Source organism: Rhinichthys klamathensis, unplaced genomic scaffold (genome assembly GCF_029890125.1).
Source record: "Rhinichthys klamathensis goyatoka isolate OS25496 unplaced genomic scaffold, OSU_Roscu_1.1 h1tg000270l_1, whole genome shotgun sequence".
Classification (NCBI taxonomy): domain Eukaryota; kingdom Metazoa; phylum Chordata; class Actinopteri; order Cypriniformes; family Leuciscidae; genus Rhinichthys; species Rhinichthys klamathensis.
This window is the reverse complement of record NW_026606790.1, coordinates 2,122,054-2,144,351: the sequence shown is the minus strand read 5'-3', so window position 1 is coordinate 2,144,351 and position 22,298 is coordinate 2,122,054. Positions and strand designations below refer to the sequence as shown.

Below are 22,298 nucleotides of genomic sequence, written 5' to 3'. Positions count from 1 at the left end.
GTCACCACCGATGTGTCCTCGTGACTACCGAGCTTGACTCTATACTTACAGTAACTACACGAGACATGTTTTAATTATTCCTCTCACAGAATGTTTACCATGCTAGAAATATTGATCACCAAAATATCTGTGACTGTTTAATGAGATAAAAAAAAAATCCGTCCCCTAAGATGTCCCCAGACTTTTTAAATTTCTCTCTATAATAAATGTAAAAAATAAATAAAATATAAATGCCAGGAAATTTAGGCTAATTAAAGATAGCGTGATTTAGCCTCCATACAAGGAGAAAATCAATATAATGAGCTGTGAATGTGGCTATGGCGAGCTTGCTCTTAACAACATTCCGTGCAAATGTTCAAAATGCCACTGTGACCATGTGCTGGCAGAACGTATATTAAAACTCAGCTTAGATCTGTGGTTTGATGATCACATAGAATTTCACAGTAATCTCTATCCGCTGACTCAGCCCAAGTGGCAATGGTTTGGCAAGCCAAAACATGAAATTATAAGCAATAGCGTTTCATTCGTGCACATTCCTATACTTCAGCCTGAGACTGATGTTGTTCTATTATAGGCTTATAGACAGTTTTTTAATTAAACAAATTAAAGTTTATTTGTTTTTTACATGTTCTGTGACCCTATCTTGACTTTATTGTCATTATGAAACCAGCCAGCATTTGAACATTTTAATTCAAAACAAATTTGTTGCGTTAGGAAATCCTTCAGTAGCCTAAACTAGGCTACTGAAAAATGTCATCAAGGGTCATTAGTAGGCCTACCATTACACACCAAACGCGTATGAGTTAATTCAGATCGAATAAGGGCATAGGCTAAATAGCTATTCTTAATTTTTAAAGTTATAGGCCTAAACTGTTAATTTTTAAGAATATTGTTTTACGGTACCGTTGTAACAAACTAGCAATTACCAAGGTTCACGAGACCATTTTATTCTATCCGGGGAAAGAATTTAACCAGCGTCAGTAATCGCTCGAGAGCAGATATCTTTATGATGATGTATAGGCTATAAATAAGCTAGAAGTTGTGAGCGATATGCAATAGCCTACTTTCCACTGTGACCATAAAGTGTCCTCGGGGTCTGAACTCTGAAGCCAAACGTGCTGATTCGATATAGTGACCTATCCGATGCAGCAGAGCTGGGGAAGGGCGCCGCGAGGTGGACACGTCCAACGATTTTAGTAGGCTACCTGCTACCATTGTACCGTATAGCCTACTAAATACTAAAGTCCACATGCAAAATCATGGCTTGATAATAGTTTATAGTATAGAACATGGCATCAAACCGAACTGTGTGGCCCACCGACTCATATTGGGGAAGAAAATTTGCTGCTGACAGACTGGGATTTTGCTTTTTCTTTCCAAATAAACCTCTAGGGACAAATAAAAGGCTTGTATTAGAATCACTGCTGTAACATCAAGCACATTCATGCTTCATTATGTAGTTTTGTCTTTCACTGTAGAATACAAGTTGACAGTGGGACTAATAGACTGGCAAGAAGCCCGCCCTTTAATTTCCTCAGAGCTGCTGCAATATATCTGTGGTGATGCAGCACCAGAACAAAAAATAACACCAATCCCACGCTTGTCTCTTTGGTTAGTGGTGGGTCTGTGCCCTTGGTGGTCCATTGCTACAAGCGGCAGAGTAATAAACAATACATTTAAACAACATGGTTAGGTTACCTACAAATTATATCATGACAAAACATTCATTATGAGAATATGAAAAGATCAAATTAAAAGCAACACAGCCCCAGGATACAGACACAATTGCAACACAAGTTTAGCTTATTTTCCTTTCGGAAAAATATAAAATAAAATACAAGTAAATATATTGTTCAATATATTGTGCACTATTGTTCAAATGTTTAGGGTCAGAATGATTTTTTAATCAGCAAGAATCCATTAAATTGGTCAAAAGGTTTCTGTTTCAAATAAATTCAGTTTTTTGAACTTTCTATAAAAATTTCAAATAACACTGAAAAATATATATCATGGTTTCCACAAAAATATAAGGCAGCACAACTGTTTTTAACATTGATAATAAGAATTTCTTGAGTACCAAATTGTAAAATTGTATATTTCATAATATTACTGTTTTTTTACTGTGTTTATTATCAAATAAATACAGCCTTGGTGAGCATTAGAGACTTCTTTCAAAAAACATCAAACATATATGCCGAAACATATATAAAACACACTGAAACAGAAATTGATGAAAAAATATAGTATGTTATAACATACAAAAAGATCAAACCATTTTTTTCATCCAACAAACAAGGTAACTAATACATTTTATAATTTTATAACATTTAAAAGACATGACAACTTGCCCTACAATAAAATCGAATCAAATCACTTTATTCACAATTCTTTGGTGCAATCTCCACAACATGACAGTATGGATAACAAGTTAATGGATAATGGATGGATAATAACCTACAATACAATAGACACAGGTAGAGTATGAACGAAGCACACATATTGCAATATACACGGAATACATGGGACACAAATACAGGCAGTAAACAATATACAACATACTATGCAGAGTATGAGGACTTAGGTAAAAAGAAAGTGCAATAACCACAGTACACATATTCACCTCTTCGCAGAAGTAGTATACAATTCGCAGAAGTAATATACAGTTTGTGATTAGCAATGCAGTACAGTATGCAGTAGTGCAAATGGAATTATAATAAAGAGGGTTTTAAGAACATTCTTATTGAAAGGTGCAGCATTTCCTGCTTATTTATCTTCTTTGTCACCTAACCAAGGACAAGAACATTTGTACAGCCTTACACAGAATGATACCAAATGGCTTACACAGTACAGAATAATTGGAACCTTTACCAAAACCATGTGTTTCTGTATATTAATTGAAACAAGAATCTGCTGAGGGCTGTTTATCATGGTTCCCCCACACTCATCCTTGTGGCCAATATACTGGTTTATCTCCTCATTCAGTGGCTAAATAAAGGTTTGGATTGGAGGTAGGCTTAGAGGTGACACCCCTAACCTCACTTCAATAACTGAAGATTCCACTGAGCAGGCAATGTACGGGAACAGCTACAGTATATGTCACAAACCAAATAGGATAAAGTTCAGCTTTTCATCATAAAATGTCTCCGGCTAAAAATATCTCATGAAGGGTCCCACTACTTTCAATGGGCTTATGATTTCCATTGGTGCTGACAACGTGTCCACTGGTCTTGCAGTTAGTTGTAGTAAATATGTTAATAATGATGAATCTCGCTGCTTTCCCCATCATGAATAATATATTGCACACATATGCAAATCAGTATTTTTATATGCATGCCAAAAACTCAAGTAGTAGACATGCACCACTCCTACATTGATTACAGTTTAGGATTAAAAATGATTTATAACTGTGATGAAAGATGTGAAGACAAAACAACATTGAAAGACAAATGAGGTCATCAGTAACTACACATTCGGCTTGGATTACGTTTGGAGAGTGGTCATTAAGGTGAAATCATAGAAAGAAATCATAGGTGTCAGGCAAGGATCACTGCATTTACTGTAAATAAACTCATCTCTCAGAGTGAATCTTCTCTAAAACGAGTTAATGCTTGATAATTGAAGTTCTCTGTCCAGGAGGGGGTGGTACTGTTCTGTTATAACCACTCAATTTCACTCCAACCTTCTGGCATCCTCTCTCCGCTCATCCTTCTGCTAAGAGCAGATTTGGAGAGGGTCTTTCATTATACGCTTTCAACGAAATACCCTTGAATGCTATCCACTTTAAGCTCAAACCTGCCTGTGAGCACAGGCACATAAGCACACAAAATATTCTGAATATTTTGACGGATGACTTGTGTCTCCACTTATACTGATTAAAGTCCTTACACAACATCCACAGCAAAACAATTTTAGCAACCCAAGAAATATAGGCTGCTGCATAATTACACAAAGACTGTGTCTTTTTACATTATGTTTATTGGTATGACATAAGAATTTCACATTATTTCACATATTATATTTTTACTGATTTCCATGGGGTGTAGTTACAACCAAACACAACCAAATAGGCTATCTAATATCTGTTGCACACATTTTCAGATGCACTTTCAAACCTTGGCTGCATCCAAAATCACATATTTCCCTACTAGCCCTATAGTAGGCGAAAAACAGTATTTGACAAAAGAAGTATGTCAGAATTCACAGTACTCATAGTAGGCAGAAAGTGCCCGGATGACTTCCGGTGAGATTCTGAAGTGTGCATACGATGGACACTTTACTATGGATGAGGCCATGGGAGATGATTTGTGAAAGGTTGAACTGAACTGATGCCGGTAGGTCACATGATAATGAATTGCCAATTGCAAATGATTTTTCTTTTCTTTTTTTGGACTATCAACGCACCATAGCATATTTTAGTACATGGTGCGATGATACCTTTCTCCACCTTAATATTTCAAAGACTTTAGGAACTGTTTTTTTAGCTCCTCCAAAACACTGATCCATCCTTCCAGTATTATCATTAATGGAGAGATGGTTGAAAGGATGGTGCATTTTAGATATCTTGGCATTACATAATCCATTCCAGACCATCCACTTAATCTGTATTTCATTCCCCTTCCTTCTGGCCGCAGGTATAGATACCTATGTGCAAAAAGGCCAGCTATATAATATAAGAGTTTTGTTCCTTATATACGTTTTGTATAGAAATGAGCCATTGATTTGTCATCCATGCTCTCGCATTTGTTGTATGATCTGGTTTTTTTTTTTTTTTTTAATATGTCTATGATTGTTTTAAATGTTAATAAGTAAGGTGTATGTAACATCCCATCCACGGTGGAAACAAATTTCCTCTCTGATGACAAACAAATTATCTATCCATCAGAATTGTAACGTCACCAGCTGGAGTGCCCTTGAGAGCCACCAGAGGGCACTCCACATCAGACTATTGTCATTCCCTCACAAACTACATTTGCCATAACGCACTGCCCGGACTCCTCATCCATTACCACATTCACCTGTGTCTCATTATCTTGTTTAGCTCCCCCCATATAAGCCTGGTTTTCTCATTCATTATCTGCGAAGTCTTGTTTAGTGTTACACTGCAATTCCGAGCATTCTCCCTGGTTTCATGTCTCTTGGTTTTTGGATTTCTTGCCTGTTCCGTGGATTACTCTTTTGCCCGTGTTCCCTGCCTTGTTGTGTTTGTTATTGTTTGGACTGATTACCCGGTGTTTATGACCTTTGCCTGTTTTTGACTACGAATGTGGATTACCCTTTCAATAAAACTGCATTTGGATCCTCAACCTTCGTGTCACGGAGCAGTTCGTGACAAGAATACATTTCACCTCTTATGTTGTACATCTGAATTTCATTCATACTACACACATTCATGCATAGAATGTACTCGGCCTCCCCCCCCCCCCCCCCCCCCCGCAAAGTAAGTAGGCTACTTATTAAAAATAATAGAGTATATTATTTCGGATGCAGCCCCAGTGTACAATTCTGTCCTGGACTTTGAATGAGATTTGTTGTGTGTCCTCAATTAGTTTTTGAGACTTATTTAGAGGAAGTGCCTGAATGTGTCTTGAATTCAAAGAATATCATAAAACAATGAGAGTTTACTTGATGCACTTTGGTGTTAATGTGAAATGTGTTCAATGTAACGGAAGAAAAACAAGACAGAATCCATTATAATTAAACAAATCCGCAGTCATTAACCAGTGGAGTTTAGAAAATGTAATCATTAAATTGAGGATAAAATTTTATTTTAATACCTGCTAAAATGGTTGGCAAACAAATCACAAAAAGGAATATGATGCATTTCATATTTCACCAGACAATAGATCATCTTCCAATGTTTGTTTAATAATTTTTGTCCATCAATAACAACGTACAGTGGGAAATCTTCATGTATTAATGCAATATCAGATACATTTACAGGATTTTAACTTAGCTCTGTTTTAATTGTTTGTAAGTGTCACCCCCCTTTTTTTGAATAGACATGAAAATGCACATTTCGAACTTAAATGGTTGTAATTCAAGAATGCTTTGGAATATAGACGTACGATTGGTCTTGTTTTAAAGAAGACGTTTGGCAGATTTTTGTAGAAGTGAAATAAATTAAGAAAGTGAAACAGAAAAAAAGTTATAGAAGTTTGAGTTTATGAAAATGTACAATGTAAAGAATTTAATTATTCATATTTTATATAAAATATATATTTTCAAAACCTGGGCGACTCTAAAACTGCAAAAAAATCAAAGCCAAAAATCTGAACAAGTTGTGTTTCAAATTTTAGGTTAATATCTCAAAAAATGAGCTTTCAGTGAGATTTTGTTTGGGCGCAGTACCAAACTTTTTCACTAGATGACAACCAGACTCCATTACTGCCCATATAAGGGCGCCTCCATTTCCAAATGTGTTTTGAGTGATCTGAACCATTATTTCCACAATTTTCATACAATTTATGAAGTAGAGATCCTATTCAGAAGTAATATGAGAAGTTTGGCAGATTTTGATATGAATTCAACCTCTAAGAAACACATAAAAAGAACACGCATGTGCGTTATAGCTTCCTGCCACATCACAAATGGTGAATCTATCATTTTTTTCTTTACATTTAAAAAAAATTCAGACCTTTTTTTCTAAAATAATTGAATGGATGCTATCTTTTGAACTCTTGGCATGAAAACAAACTGAGGTTTCTACCCTTCTTTCATGATTTTTCATGTTCATCACTATTTCAAAATAAAGGTCTAAACACGCCTTAGGAGTATGAAAATATTCTTGTTGCAAATTGATAAATTACGGCTCCTCTGTAATTTATTTTGAAAATCAATCACCAAATATGGAAACTAGAGATTGTAAGCTTTCAAATGATATATAGTTTGTCAAGATTAGTTTAGGTTTAGTATAGGATATTACTGTTTTAAAAATGTAATGGATTTGGGCCCACCGGTGGGCCGGTGACACTTAAGGGAAAATAAAAAATGTGAAAAAAGTTTGATATTGCTTTGTGAATTTTAAAGTTACAGTAATCTGAACAATCAACCGTATATGCTGGAAATCTTAGGTTCTTAAAAATTTGTGCTGTTGAGTTGCTTTTTCAGTATGCCATTGATCCAGATGATATGTCTTTTGGAGAGAAATGTGTACACAGTTGGTTTCTTGGGATTACCGCATCCTCTCGACCCTGATACCAATCCAACCATGTTTTTCTTACATTCCAGAGGTCCACCGGAATCTCCCTGAAAAAGAAAAAAAAGGTTATTTTTTTCCTTCAGACAGTTAAAGGGATGATTTCAAAGAGCCTGCAACTGCCATAAATCAAAGACAACAATATGACATACCCAACAGGTGCCTCTCTTTTCCTCCTTGTTTCCTGCACACAGCATGTCTTTAGTGATCACAAGATCGCTCTTGTAGAAGCGGTTGCACAGACCTCTGTCCACAACTGTCACCTCTAACATTTGCAGTTTATCAGAAGGTTCCATGACTTTAGAATTAGTAGTTCCCCAACCTGTCACAACACATTTTGTTCCAGGTGGAACATCTTTTTCCTTTTTAGGGATTTTTTTGGGCTTTGCTTTCACTTTTTTGTTTAGCTGCAGAAGAAAATCAATGCTCAAATGCATACTGTGAAAAACATCATACGGTCACCGTGTCTAAACAACAACCACATTCAATTCATCCTTACCTTAATCAGCATGATGTCATCTTGTCTAGTCCTTGCATTGAATGTTGCAGGTTTTGCATAACTGAGGATGCCAACACGCTGAGAGCCTTTACTCAGAGACAGAGATCCTATGAGAACTGTCACAGATGAAATGGGTTTTCTGAAATAGAAAACTGACTTAGATGTGCAAATGCTGATACTTTACAGTGAGAACCTTAAGAAACTGAGGGATTAGCATAAAAAACTAGGTGAATGTGTCCTGGTCAAGTGAATTAGCAAAAAAAAAAAAAAAAAAAAAAAAAAAAAAAATTATATACAGTATATGCATTAAATAAATGGTCCCACATTATATTAAGTGTCTTAACCTTCTAACATTTATATTAATCATTTGATACATTTACACTTATTGTGTTCAATCTTTTACATTGTTCTTAGATTTAAAAAATACCTGACTGGTCAAATGTCCCTAATATTTCTTTTTTAAGAGCAAAGATATTTTTTAACTCCGATTGTGTTCGTCTGAAATAAGAAAGTCATTTACACCTTGGATGGCTTGAGGTTGAGTAAATCATGGCGTAAATTTCATTTTGGGGTGAACTATCCCTTTAAGAGTTCGTATGCAAAGATAATTTTGATGGTCCCTTTTGAACATTCTGTTGAATATAAGTAACTTTACAACTATTTGTCAACTAACCCTAACCCTACCATTCTACTAACACTCTAACAAGTACCCTAGCCAAAGGTCACACCTGCAATTAATCACAGCTGTAATTAATTTCTGTAATTACATCTACAATTACACTGTTGATCCTTCCCTTACTTCTTAACCCATTAAACCTAACCATACCACAAAACCTGTCCCTAATCCTGTATCCCACCTCAATAGCAGCAAAAGTCTTTTGAAATACAACAGGAACACAATAGTCATTACCTAACATTTTTTTATGTAAGTGCTGTTTTACTTAAAGTGTGACCAAATAGATCACAAAATAAAATACATTAAACATTTAAAACAATAAATATAAATAAATAAACATTAATTAAATAATAATTGTATCTTTAATTTGGACAATTATTTTATTATAAAAATGAGGAAAAAAAGAAAGATTATATTATGCTTCACATAGATTTTGCAAGTTTATTTGTATGCTCAAAGTGGTTGCCTTACTCTTCGCAGTGTGCTGAAGTTAAAACCCATTGGTCTTGAATGAGGATTCCTCCACACACATGGTTCTGGTCCTTCTGAATGGACACCATCCACGGCTGAAGTTTTTTGACATCTTTGCCTCCAATAATGGACACCTCAAAGCCAGCTGGAATAGAGATTTTAAAGGCATTTACAGATTCAACAAAAACCAACAGATGGATTTGTTTTTTTAACTTTCTAATCAAACTCTGTGACAGATAAAGAACAATTACCTGCCACTTTGAAAAAGGTGAACGCCAGGAAGTGATACACAATCAAATATCTGCAAACATCCATCTTGCCGACCGTTCTCTAGCCAAAAGTCAATGTGTTGCCTCAGACATCCAACAACGTCAAGTGTAAGAGCAATGAGGAAGTAACTGTTTTTCAATGCACGTTTTGGTTACTTTGTGGTCAGAGCAGAATGTGTGTAAAAGGTGTGTATATGTGGGAGTGTTTGCATGCAATGTGATGCATCTGTTTTTGCAAATTTTAACAAGTTGACATTTAGTTCATCTCTGTTTGAAGAATCCAAAACCAACAGAAAAATGAACTTATTGAACAATAATTACCTTATAATACTGTCAGAACAGTTTCTTTAAAGGCTGTTATACGAGAGAGCAGAACTTAAAAAATAAAAGTGCTTTAAAGCTAAGAGCGAGTTGTAAAAGATATTTAAAGAGAGTCAAGCTCTACCGACTGTACATATAAAAAAAACCCAGAAAATAATTTGAACCCATACCCTATTACATTGACAGAAAGGCCTTTACAAAACTCTATGGGACAATCAATGAACAGCAACTGTTAGGTTCCCTAAAGACTTATTTAGTAAGCTATTGTATTTTACAAACTATAAAGCTCGTATTTTCTGCATTAATCAATGCTTTAGATCGAACGCAAGAGTCCAACTATGGCACCATTTAGAGTAAACAGACACAGTATTTTTTACATTCTTTTGTATTCCTCCCCTATTAAAATAAGACTGAGAGGTGCTCTTTGTGACATGAGTTCAGACATGAGTCTTGAAAGTAAAAGTCTCATCAGGGTACATGTAGTCCTCACTGAAAGATTGATGTGAAGCTAAAATGACTAACGATTTTTCACACCTTTAGACGCAAAGCAGAAGCTTCAAAGTAAAACACACGGCTGCAGTCTCCTGATGCACCAACCTTATAGATGTGTGAATCACAGCTTCAAATGAAGACCCAGAGGTTTTTATTTAACCTCCTGTCAAGGAGAGAAAATAACAGATCTTGGGGGAGGAAATTAAACTGTTTTATAAAAGGAGTTAGGCTACTACTTGCAAATGAGAATATTTTAACTTGACATTTACAAATACAGAGCTTTTGGAAAAACTGATGTGAAGAATTTTAAGACGACTGAAACAGAAACAAGCTGTGCTGCGGTTAACTATCATTGATGTTCACATTATCATTATAATATCATGATGCAAAAATTTAAATTATTAATACGGAGGAAGAAAAAACAATACATAACTCCTGAAGTGGAACTTTGGGAAATGTAAACTTTCTTTTAGCACAGGAAACTAAAAAACAAAAAAAACAAAACCTTTTTATTGTACAAAAAATAGTAAATTTCACTTAATTCAGTTGATATTGCACAGACATTTAAACATCAATACATTTAAAATATAGAGTTTATCGTTATTTTGGGGGGATATTGTCTATCAAGTAAAAAAGTGAAAGTGACTTGTGAAGGCAAAGTATGGTAATATACTCAGAATTTGTCCTTTGCAGTAACCCATCCAAGATAGAGCACATACATTAGAAGCAGTGAGTAGAGTACAATTTTTGAGAGTTCAATTTTAACAAGCTCATAGAGCAAGAATATTTTGCCATTTATTTCCAGCGATCACTAAGTAAAACTTTCACCCAAAAAAGAAAAAAGGCGAGGACAAGTGATAAAATATCGGATACAAAAGAGTCTTTTACAACAACTTTTACATCAAGCATTGGCATCAAGCATTATGTTGAATAATTCTCGCTAATTGATTTTCTCAGATCAGAGAGGGACCTTTCTAATCTTAATCCAATATAGACTGAATAATTGCACAGATCCTCTGTCGGCACAGAAACACAATAAAACTGCAAAAATGACAGGAGATCCTCCGGGGCTGTCAACATTATTCAGACATTACCCATCATTTGTTATTACAAAGGCATCATCAGATGGGATTGATTTCAAAAGCTGCAAAAACTTTTATCACTGAAGAAAGGTTATTAGAGCCAAATGATAGGACTCTAATCTCATGTAAACAGAATTGATCTTGATTAACACCAGCTAAAGACCTTTGACTGTGAAGAGTTTTCTTTGAACTTGATTTTCCCAGAATTCCCATGCGGTTACGTGTTGAGATCAATAGTATCCAGCTGCAGCCCTGCAGCGCCCACACATGTTTCAGGACACACAATCCAGAACACATGTTTCAGGACACACAATCCAGAACACATGTTTCAGGACACACAATTCAGACCACATGGGATACACAATCCAGACAACACGTTTAAAGGGTTAGTTCACCCAAAAATGAGAATTATGTCAGTAATGACTCACCCTCATGTCGTTCCAAGCCCGTAAGACCTCCGTTCATCTTCGGAACACAGTTTAAGATATTTTAGATTTAGTCCGAGAGTTTTCTGTCCCTCCGTTGAAAATGTATACACGGTATACTGTCCATGTCCACAAAGGTAATAAAGACATCAAAGTATGTGACATCAGTGGGTTAGTTAGAATGTTTTGAAGCATCGAAAATACATTTTGGTCCAAAAATAACAAAAACTACGACTTTATTCAGCATTGTATTGTCTTCCGGTTCTGTTGTCAATCCGCGTTCAGTGATGCTGATGACGTAAGACGCTGCTGATGTGTATCTGGTGCGTCTGTGTATTCGGGTTCAAATGATTTCCATTACACGAGAGTAGATGTTAAAACTTCATGCTGATTTGTACTCGGCTTTCGCCAAGATAAGCAACACTAAGATGTAGCTTTACAGTAAACTATGCTTCACCCATTTACGCTTCTTTCCATATGATGGTGTGACTCCCCTTCTGTCCGGCGTTAATGACTGCAGTGTATTTGGCGCGTCAGCACACACTACGGCTGCAACTACAGTGTGGTCTCCCCAGTGGACCAGCACGACAACCGTCTGGATTGAGCCGAGTAGAGGACATCTCTAGGGTCTTCAAGTGGGCACCTTCCGTCCTCAGTGTTTCGTCGACCAGCCCACGACACCTCAAGAGGGCTCGACAGTGACTCTGGCATCCCAGAGTCACCCCCCTCCGTCTCCCACTCAACTCAGTCCAGCTTACTGACCTCTACATCCCTCCTGCTGCTGAGACCTAACCACAATCTCACAATCTCTCCGCAACCCGAGCATACGCGCCAACCCGTTTGACTAAGGCTGTCGAGCCCCACTGGTGCGTTAAAGCAGTTTCCGTATGGCATACCACCTACCGCAAAACACAATATCTGCCTAACCACGCAATTCACGCAATATACACAGGAACGTAATGACTGTAAATACTACCTACACAAATGAACCAACAGACTCTTCAAGTTTTCAAGAATTCTACGAAACCGTAGCGTGGCGGCCTGTACACAGCCAGCCAGAATCTTTCCGTCTCAACCACAGCCAGTTGCTGCTCCTTTCTGCTGCTTCAGATAAGTTCTTTACTGTGCGACGCAACTCTTGGCCACTGAATCCGACGTCTCTGAGGAACCGGGTTTTAGAGTGTGCCACAAAACCTCGACAACCCACTTCCACTGGATAAACCTGGACTCTCCATCCTCGCTGTTCTGCTTCAGTGGCCAGATGAGCATACCGCAGTTTCTTCCTCTCATATGCCTCATCTACCGCATCCTCCCATGGCACTGTTAACTCTATCAGTTGAACAATGCGTGCTGATCCAGACCACAAAACAATATCTGGTCGTAGGTTAGTGGTGGCAATCTCAGGTGGAATAATAAGCCGTTGATCAAGATCAGCCAGCATCTTCCAGTCCCCAGCAGCTTCCAGTTGTCCTGGGTGAGAATTGGTGTTAGCACCTTTTCTTTGTGGTTGCTCGCCTGGGCGGAGGAATATTAAATAAATATGGCTGGGCAAAAAAATGCAAGTCCTCCTCTGTGTCGAATTTCTTAGACATGTTTGCGAAGATTGTTTTGTTTACAGCGTGCGTCTCCCTCAGACTGTAAACGAAGCTCGGGCGCACCAGATACACGTCAGCAGCGTCTTACATCATCAGTATAAATGAACGCGGATTGACAACAGAACCGGAAGAGAATACAATGCTGAATAAAGTCGTAGTTTTTGTTATTTTTGGACCAAAATGTATTTTCGATGCTTCAAAACATTCTAACTAACCCACTGGTGTCACATGGATTACTTTGATGATGTTTTTATTACCTTTCTGGACAAGGACAGTATACCGTACATACATTTTCAATGGAGGGACAGAAAGCTCTCGGACTAAATCTAAAATATCTTAAACTGTGTTTCGAAGATGAACGGAGGTCTTACGGGCTTGGAACGACATGAGGGTGAGTCATTAATGACATAATTTTCATTTTTTGGGTGAACTAACCCTTTAAGGCAGGGGGCGGAGTTATTAAAACATAACACCATAGCGAAGAGAGCATGGTGAGTTGTTAAAAATTTATTTGTCTTCCAAACTAAACACTAAACAAACTAAAACAAACTAATTATGTGCATGTATTTCACATTTTATTACTGCCGCGCTGTGTGGGAAGCTTAGGCTATATTTTATTTCATCCTTTATCCTTTTCAGTGTTTGTCGGACGGTTCAATTACTTTTTAGATTGGGTGTTATAAATGGGATTTGCGATGAAGCGACTTTATTATTGTTTTAATGGTAACACTTTACAATAAGGTTTCATTGGTTAACTGCTTTGGTTAGCATGAACTAAGAATGAACTGCACTTCTACAACATTTATTAATCTTCGTTAACTTCAACTTTTGCTAATATGGAAATCAAAAGTTGTAGGCCTATTTGTTAACATTAATGCACTGTGAACTAACATGAACAAACAATGAACATCTGGATTTTTAATAACTAAGATTAACAAATATTAATGTAAAATGTATTTGTCACAGTTTGACTCTTTGTTTTCCCCGTTTTCTTCAGTGTTTTGGTTTAGTCCTATTCAGTTTTCCCGCTCCTCGTTTGTCCTCAGTTTAGTCACCTGTGTTTAGTTAATTAGTCAATCTTCTTCATCACCGTCACCTGTCGTACCCCATTATCATCTGTGTATTTAGTTCCTGTTCTTTATTCAGTGTTTGTCGGTCAATGTTTGAGCATACTGTGTGGAGCTCTTTGTTGTATTTTGCCTTCTGGAAATTAAACCTTTGATTTCGATGTAGTGATTCGTCTGCCTCCTTCATCTCCAAGCCTATACCGTGACAGATTGACCGACCCAAAAGTGAGTATGGAGGACGACGCAATGGAGGCGTTTCTTTTTGATCAGAACGGGAGTTCTTTGGAGGAGTTTGTCGAAGTTTATCTGCATCTGCACCAGGATATCTACTGGGAGGAGGAGTTTCTAAAGCAACGGTTCTGGAGAGGACTCGATGATCCTCTAGCCCAGATTCTGCTGCTCGAAGAGTTAGATCTGCCTTTTATGGAGTTTATGGACCGAGCTCTTTGGTGTTGTGGTTCCTCCCTTACTGTAGCACCAGCTGATCCAGAGTCAGCAAAGCCTTCGCCACTGGTCCCATCCAGCCCCGTCCAGCCGGAGACCGTCCAGCCAGAGCCCGCTGATCCTGCGCCAGAGCCCGCTGATCCTGCGCCAGAGACCGTCCAGTTCATTGTGGTGTCTGTGGCTGTTTTGTGTGTGTGTGGGCAGCACACACATCTACAGCCCATGAACTCAGCCCCGAGCTTCCTTCGCCACTGGTTCCGTCCAGTCCTGAGCTTACCTGCACGCCTGCCGAGCCTGAGCTTCCCTGCACGCCTGCCGAGCCTGAGCTTCCCTGCACGCCTGCCGAGCCTGAGCTTCCCTGCACGCCTGCCGAGCCTGAGCTTCCCTGCACGCCTGCAGAGCCTGAGCTTCCCTGCACGCCTGCAGAGCCTGAGCTTCCCTGCACGCCTGCAGAGCCTGGGCTTCCCTGCACGCCTGCCGAGCCTGAGCTTCCCTGCACGCCTGCCGAGCCTGGGCTTCCCTGCACGCCTGCCGAGCCTGGGCTTCCCTGCACGCCTGCCGAGCCTGGGCTTACCTGCTCGCCTGCCAAGCCAGAGTTTCGCGTCACGCCTGCCGGGCCAGAGCCTTCTCCGCTGGTCCCGCCCAGCCCTTCAGAGCCTTCTCCGCTGGTCCCGCCCAGCCCTTCAGAGCCTTCTCCGCTGGTCCCGCCCAGCCCTTCAGAGCCTTCTCCGCTGGTCCCGTCCAGCCCTTCAGAGACCCCTTCACCGCTGGTTCCGTCCAGCCCAAAGACCCCTTCACCGCTGGTTCCGTCCAGCCCAGAGACCCCTTCACCGCTGGTTCCGTCTTGCCCAGAGACCCGTAATGACTCTGTCACTCTCCCCATTAATTTTTTTGGGGGGGGGCCATAGGCCCTCGCCGTGGGCGCCCAAGGACCCATGGTCACCTGAAGGGTCTGCACCGCCGTGGCCACCCGAAGGGTCTGCACCGCCGTGGCCACCCGAAGGGTCTGCACCGCCGTGGCCACCCGAAGGGTCTGCACCGCCGTGGCCACCCGAAGGGTCTGCACCGCCGTGGCCACCCGAAGGGTCTGCACCGCCGTGGCCACCCGAAGGGTCTGCACCGCCGTGGCCACCCGAAGGGTCTGCACCGCCCTGGCCACCCGAAGGGCCTGCTCCGCCCTGGCCACGCCCTCGTCCTGCTCCGCCCTGGCCACGCCCTCGTCCTGCTCCGCCCTGGCCACGCCCTCGTCCTGCCCCGCCCTGGTCACGTCCACGTCCTGCTCCGCCCTGGAGGCTTCCTGCTCCAGACCTCGCTCTCCTCAGCCTCCAGGGCGCCCACCCCCCCACCCCATTGATGTTATACGGCGCGAGGTCGCGCCTTTTTGGGAGGGGGCATACTGTCACAGTTTGACTCTTTGTTTTCCCCGTTTTCTTCAGTGTTTTGGTTTAGTCCTGTTCAGTTTTCCCGCTCCTCGTTTGTCCTCAGTTTAGTCACCTGTGTTTAGTTAATTAGTCAATCTTCTTCATCACCGTCACCTGTCGTACCCCATTATCATCTGTGTATTTAGTTCCTGTTCTTTATTCAGTGTTTGTCGGTCAATGTTTGAGCATACTGTGTGGAGCTCTTTGTTGTATTTTGCCTTCTGGAAATTAAACCTTTGATTTCGATGTAGTGATTCGTCTGCCTCCTTCATCTCCAAGCCTATACCGTGACAGTATTGCTCATTGTTAGTTCATGTTAGGTAATAAATTAACTAACATTAAGTTAACCTTATTGTTAGGTGTTACAATTAACTTTATGATTTTTATTTTGTGTGTATGTGTGTATATATATATATATATACTCATATACAGTTGGCCTATTGTGCAAAAGTCTTAGACATGTTAGTTTTTTCACCTCAGAAAATGGTTTTAAGCCAGTTATTTAGGCCTATATCTTTTGCTGTTGTGTGAAATATCAGCTTACATTTCTAAACATTCGTTTTCCGATTAATTGTAATAATCCAGTGAGATTTTTGGATGCACAAGGAGTCTGTAAACAGCCGCTATGAGTATATGTGTATTGTATAGATAGATAGATAGATAGATAGATAGATAGATAGATGTATAATGCTTTGTCCTAATTCTGTTATATTTATATTATTATGTCTCTGAGTAAAACAAGAAAAAAACTCCCCATTTTAACTATGCATTTACAGTACATTTTTCTTTTTTCTTCAGTATACTCTACTACACGTTATTTTGGGAGCTTCCTTTGAATTTTGATCTGTAAATAATTACCAGCTCAAGTAATTGCATGAATACAGTTGATATTTGAAGTTTTCTTCATATTTCCATCTTAAATGACTTTCAAATATAAGGAGATGGTGGGCCCTAATTCTCTAACTTTGGAGTTTTGTCTGAAAGGCATCTCCTTATTTCTCTCCAGCTCACACTACATCACACCCTATCCTAACCAATACTATATCAACCAAAAAAATGTGTTACATGACAGAAAACCTCCAAACCAATGAGATGTGAAGAACAACCTACATCCAGCAGTAGTGAGGTATTTTTCAGTATGTATGTGTTATTGCAAATATTACTTTTATATGAACCATTAAAACTTCATTAATCTTTGCCATTTTACAATGAAGAAACTCCCAATAATCAGACACATGAAATTGGCTGTGCAATGGATACATTCAACAGACGTGTTCAGCGGCCTGTGGAAGAGCTTTTTTTTTTTTTTTTTTTTAAATGGAAGAGGAGGACAAGAAAATGGCCCTCTGAAATCTCATTAACCAGTTGGACAATTCCAAAGAGCCCTTTACATCTTTAGGGATGACATGACGTCTTTTTTGGAAGAATGCAATTCAATAATGTGACTGAAAAGTTAACTGTTCTTTCCAAGAGTGTTAAGTTGATAAAAGTCCTATTTATTATTATTATTATATTACAATTATACATGTGTACAATTTTTAAATGATAAGTTTGTTCTATTATTTGTTGAAATGTCTTGGTAGTAAGGTTTTATTTGTTTTACATTAATGCATTAACTAACACATGACAGACATGGAACATGAACAAACCAAAATGTGACACTAACATGAATTAACAATAAAGAATATCTTAGCCTTTGTTAATGAAAATGTTTATTTTCATGTTAATTCAGTATATTAAGTAATGTTAACAAATAAAAATGTTGATCTTATAATGTATTAGTAAATGTTGAGATTAAAGATTAATAAATGCTAGAAGTATATTGCTCATTGTTAGTTCATGTTAAAAGGAGAGTTCACCCAAAAATTTTAAATCTGTCATTTACTCACCCTCAAGTTGTTTTGACTAAACCTGTATGAGTTTCTTTCCTCTGTTGAACACAAAAGAAGATATTTTGAAGAATGTTGGTAACCAAACAGTTGCTGGTCCCCATTGACCTCCAGTAAAAAAAAAAAAAAGTCAATGACCAGAAATGGTTTGGTAACCATCATCCTTTCAAAACTATCCTTTTAAACTATCCTTTTAAATAATGTAGTTAATTCATGTTAACAAATGAAACCTTATTGTAAAGTGTTACCAGTGTCTTTTTAAATAAAAAATACATTGCATATTTAATTTTTTTTTTTTTTTTTTTTTTAATAAAAGTAGGCCTATTTGGCATCAAATATCCATACTCTGTGTCTTTAAGTCTTTGTTACAAAATTAACACGAAGTGAATATTATCTCATAATAGCAGTCAAAAACATTATAATATTGTATTATAATATAATATTATAAACATTATAAAAACCCAAGTATGTGTTCCGGTGATTCTAGACAGGGCTAACAAGGGGAACACAGGGAACAGAGGTCAGCTCTGTGACAGTCCTATATCCACATGACGTATTGGCTCCGTACATTTGAACTTGGGTGTTGCTCATAAAGTTTGGGAAATCGGGTTTGAACATTAGTGCTGCCATTGAACAGTGTGCATGCTGTTTCCAGCACTCGCGCGCACTTCTCCATTGCAGTCCCTGTAAAGCGAATAATACTGCCTGAACATACAGTTGTGGTTAGAATTAATGGCACCCCTCGTAAATATGATCAAAAATGGCTGTAAAAAATAAATCTGCATTGTTTATCCTTTTGATCTTTAATTTAAAAAATGAAGTAAAGTAAAGTACAATTGTTTGTGTATTTCATAATGTGATTGTTTTAATGTAAAACAATCACATTATGAAATAAATGTTTTTCTCCAAAACACGTTGGCCACAATTATTGGCACCCTTTTATTAAATACTTTTTGCAATCTCCTTTTGCCAAGATGACAGCTCTGAGTTTTCTCCTATAATGCCTGATGATTTTGGAGAACAACTGACAAGAGATCAGAGACCATTCCTTCAGAATCTCTCCAGAATCAGATCCTTCAGATTCCCAGATCCATGTTGGTGCTTCTTCTCTTCAGTTAACTCCACTCATCAGGTCAGGCCATGGCAGAGGCTTCATTTTGTGCTCCGTAACACATTTTTGTGTTGATTTTGATGTTTGTTTTGGATCGTTGTCCTGATGGAAGATCCAGCCATGGCCCATTATAAGATTTCTAGCAGAAGCCGTCAGGACTCTGTGTGACTGTACGACTGCTGGCCTTTTCTTGCAAGAAAATAAACCTCATCAAAGACAATTGGAAATGTTTGTCTCTTATTCAGTGATAGAATTTTGTTTGCCACCACACCATCTAGCGTGTTTGCTGCCAAAAAGCTATTGTTTTAGTTTCATCTGACCACAGAACCCTGTGCCATTTGAAGTTCCAGTCGTGTCTGACAACTGAATATGTTGGAGTTTGTTTTTGGATGAGCAAGAAGGATTTTCTTGAAACCCTCCCAAACAACATGTGGGGATGTAGGGGTTGTTTGATTTTTTTTTCTGACCCCAAGACTCAACTAATCTCTGCAATTCTCCATCTGTGATCCTTGGAGAGTCTTTGGCCACTCAAACTCTCCTCCTCACTGTGCATTAAGGCAATATAGACACACATCCTCTTCCTGGCAGATTCGTAACATCTTTAGTTGATTGGAACTTCTTAATTATTGCCCTGATGCTCAAAATGGGGATTTTCAATTCTTTAGCTATTTTCTTACAGCCACTTTCTATTTTGTGATGCTCAACAATCTTTTGCTGCACATTAGAACTATATTCTTTGGTTTTACTCATTGTGATGATTAATGATTAAGGGAATTTGGCCTTTGTGTTTCCTCATATTTAAACTCCCATGAAACCAGAAGTCATAGCTAGACAATTGCATGTTCCTAGTCACCCTGGTGTGCTAAAAAAGGTAAATTAATGGGAATATACTTCAGAGATATTTTACTCGTAAAACAAATTCTAGGGGTGCCAATAATTGTGGCCAACATGTTTTGGAGAAAAACATTTACTTACATACTTTAAACTGGAAGTAAAAATAAGCATTGTAAAACGATTTACAATGCTTATATATATCATAAACGGCTACTTGCCACGTAAGTAAATAATTAGACACAAAATATTGATCTGAGTAAATATTTTATTAGCTCTTTAAACGGAAAACTTCTGCGGAGAGAACAGTTACCACTTATTACACAGAATTTCACCACATAAATAATTATGGGGATAAGAGATATTGATTTCAGATTAAACTTTTTTAAAATATCTTCCTTTGTGTTCATCAAAAGAAAGAAACTCATACAGGTTTGCAACAACTTGAGGGTGAGTAAATGATGACAGAATTTTCATTTTTGGGTGGAGTATACCTTTAAGAGGCTATTCCATGAGATCTCTCAAAAAGAACTTGTGTATTTATTTGTTTGTATATTTATGTACTGAACCTAAAGTGATTTTTTTAAAAGGATGCTTGAGAAAATGGCCTATAGTGACAGTGATCTGGATTATGGACCTTTGTAAAAAAAAAAAAAAAAAAAAAAAAAAGGTTTTCATTTCATGGCCCCTGAGACAAAAATGAAAATTCTGTCACCCTCATGTCGTTCCAAGCCTCCATGACTTTCTTCCTTCTGTGGAACACAAAAGAAAACATTTTAATGAATGTTTCATCAGTTTTTTATCCGTACAAAGAAAGTCAAAGGCACCGAATGTTTTTTCGAATGCCTGGACAAAAAAACACAGAGACATTTTTAAAAGTATTTCTGTCTATGTGTCCAGACCTCCAGAATTGTTTGCAATTAAATGTTTACTCGGAAATAAAACAGAATATAGGGAAAGAACAAAAGTAAATTAGTTGGTTTTTGTTCTAGCAATGAAAGAAATAAATGCTAACTAGATTGTCACAATGACAGCAACGACTTCCACAACACCTCTATTTACTTTTATTTTTCACAGTTCTTTATGCCATGTATTACTTCTTCTGTTATAAATTTCAGTCTAACCTGCAAACATTTTCATAGAAATTCTGAGTTTCAGTACACCTGATTTACTCACCTGTTGAACAAATAGTTAGGCTATACGTTCAGACTGCTGGCAAATCTGATTTTATTCTCAAATCAGATCTTTTCAGGCAGACTGTCCACACTATTAATCACAAGTGATCAAATAACATCTGTGTGTCCAGACATAACATGGGTTTGGCAACAAGATAGGAGCACCCTGTATGGCTTTCAAAACGGATGCAGGGAAAATGGAAGTGCATCATATTACTCTCCAAATAAGCGCCCTTTCGAGTCGCACAAGAAAAACTCAGCGATAGAGGAGACTGGTATATATGTATATGAATACTTCCGGCATTTCCTGTAACATGTTTGGATGTTATCATTGTGACGCAAAAGGCAATTTGAAATCCGATTTGAGCAGGCAGAGTGTCCAGACTGAGACGCATTTGTAAAAATCTGATTGGAATTAAATTTCAAAGCACCTCCAAATGGGGTTTGAATCAAATTTGAAAAAGAATATGATTTCATGAGGATTTTTGCTGTGCAGTCTTTCAAAAAACAATCTGGATCAAATCTGGATAAGCTAAGAATCTGAGATCAAGTGCTAATCTGTACCCACCAATGTAGATCAAGTAGAAACCTTGTTTGCTTAAACTGGGAATAGGTTTCCTTTGGGAAATAAAATGACAGAATGGCGATCGACTAAATGAAAAAGTAGATATGGCACAGACTGGAACAGCCACAAGTTTGTGACTCATCCATAAGTTTGTGACTCATCCATCACTCAGCCTGAAGCAAACAACAAAGCCAACTACTCCTTAAGACGATGCATGAAATCAAAGTTAACTCGAACTGAAAACTGCAAGGCTTTTTTTTTTTTTTTTGTTGGTGGTGGTGGGATGGGGAATATTCAGGACAATTGTGTGTGACAAAAACATAACGAGATTTTTTTTTAAATGTACATGTACATAAAAAGTGTCTAAAATCGTCAAATCACTTGAAACTTTTGTGATCTTTTTGTTTGGTCATGTCTTTTCTTGCCTAGGGCACTAAGAGGACCATCACTGTTGCCCCCCAGAAGAGAAAAAAATAGGTGCATGACTCCCTGGGAAACAGAATTTATGAGTTTCAACACTTTTCCTGGAATCAGCCGGTTTGACATATGGTAGGTGAAATTGTATGCATAAATTAATACAATTTATGCATTAAAAAAAGCGTATGATAATTTGAATGCATCTTTTCCTTCATACAGTCTGCTAATTAAAAAAAAAAAGTTAACATGATATTGCATTTGAAGCATTTTGAAGCATAACACTCTGTCATTCATGCAGCATGAAATTTCGTTTCCTTCTCACTCCATTTGAGCTTGTCATGTTTAATGAAATA

General features: G+C 38.1%; 1 protein-coding gene across 1 annotated transcript; it reads right to left on the bottom strand.

The window, feature by feature from the left end:
- Positions 1-7,057: 7,057 nt before the first annotated feature.
- On the bottom strand, positions 7,058-9,245 carry LOC130102285 (granzyme K-like). The gene is made up of 5 exons (XM_056268275.1): positions 9,093-9,245; positions 8,842-8,986; positions 7,695-7,833; positions 7,348-7,602; positions 7,058-7,245 (listed from the first exon to the last, which is right to left on the bottom strand). Exons 1-5 carry the CDS (start codon positions 9,154-9,156, stop codon positions 7,075-7,077), a joined length of 774 nt encoding a protein of 257 aa, XP_056124250.1. The 5' UTR covers positions 9,157-9,245; the 3' UTR covers positions 7,058-7,074.
- Between the last annotated feature and the right edge of the window lie 13,053 nt (positions 9,246-22,298).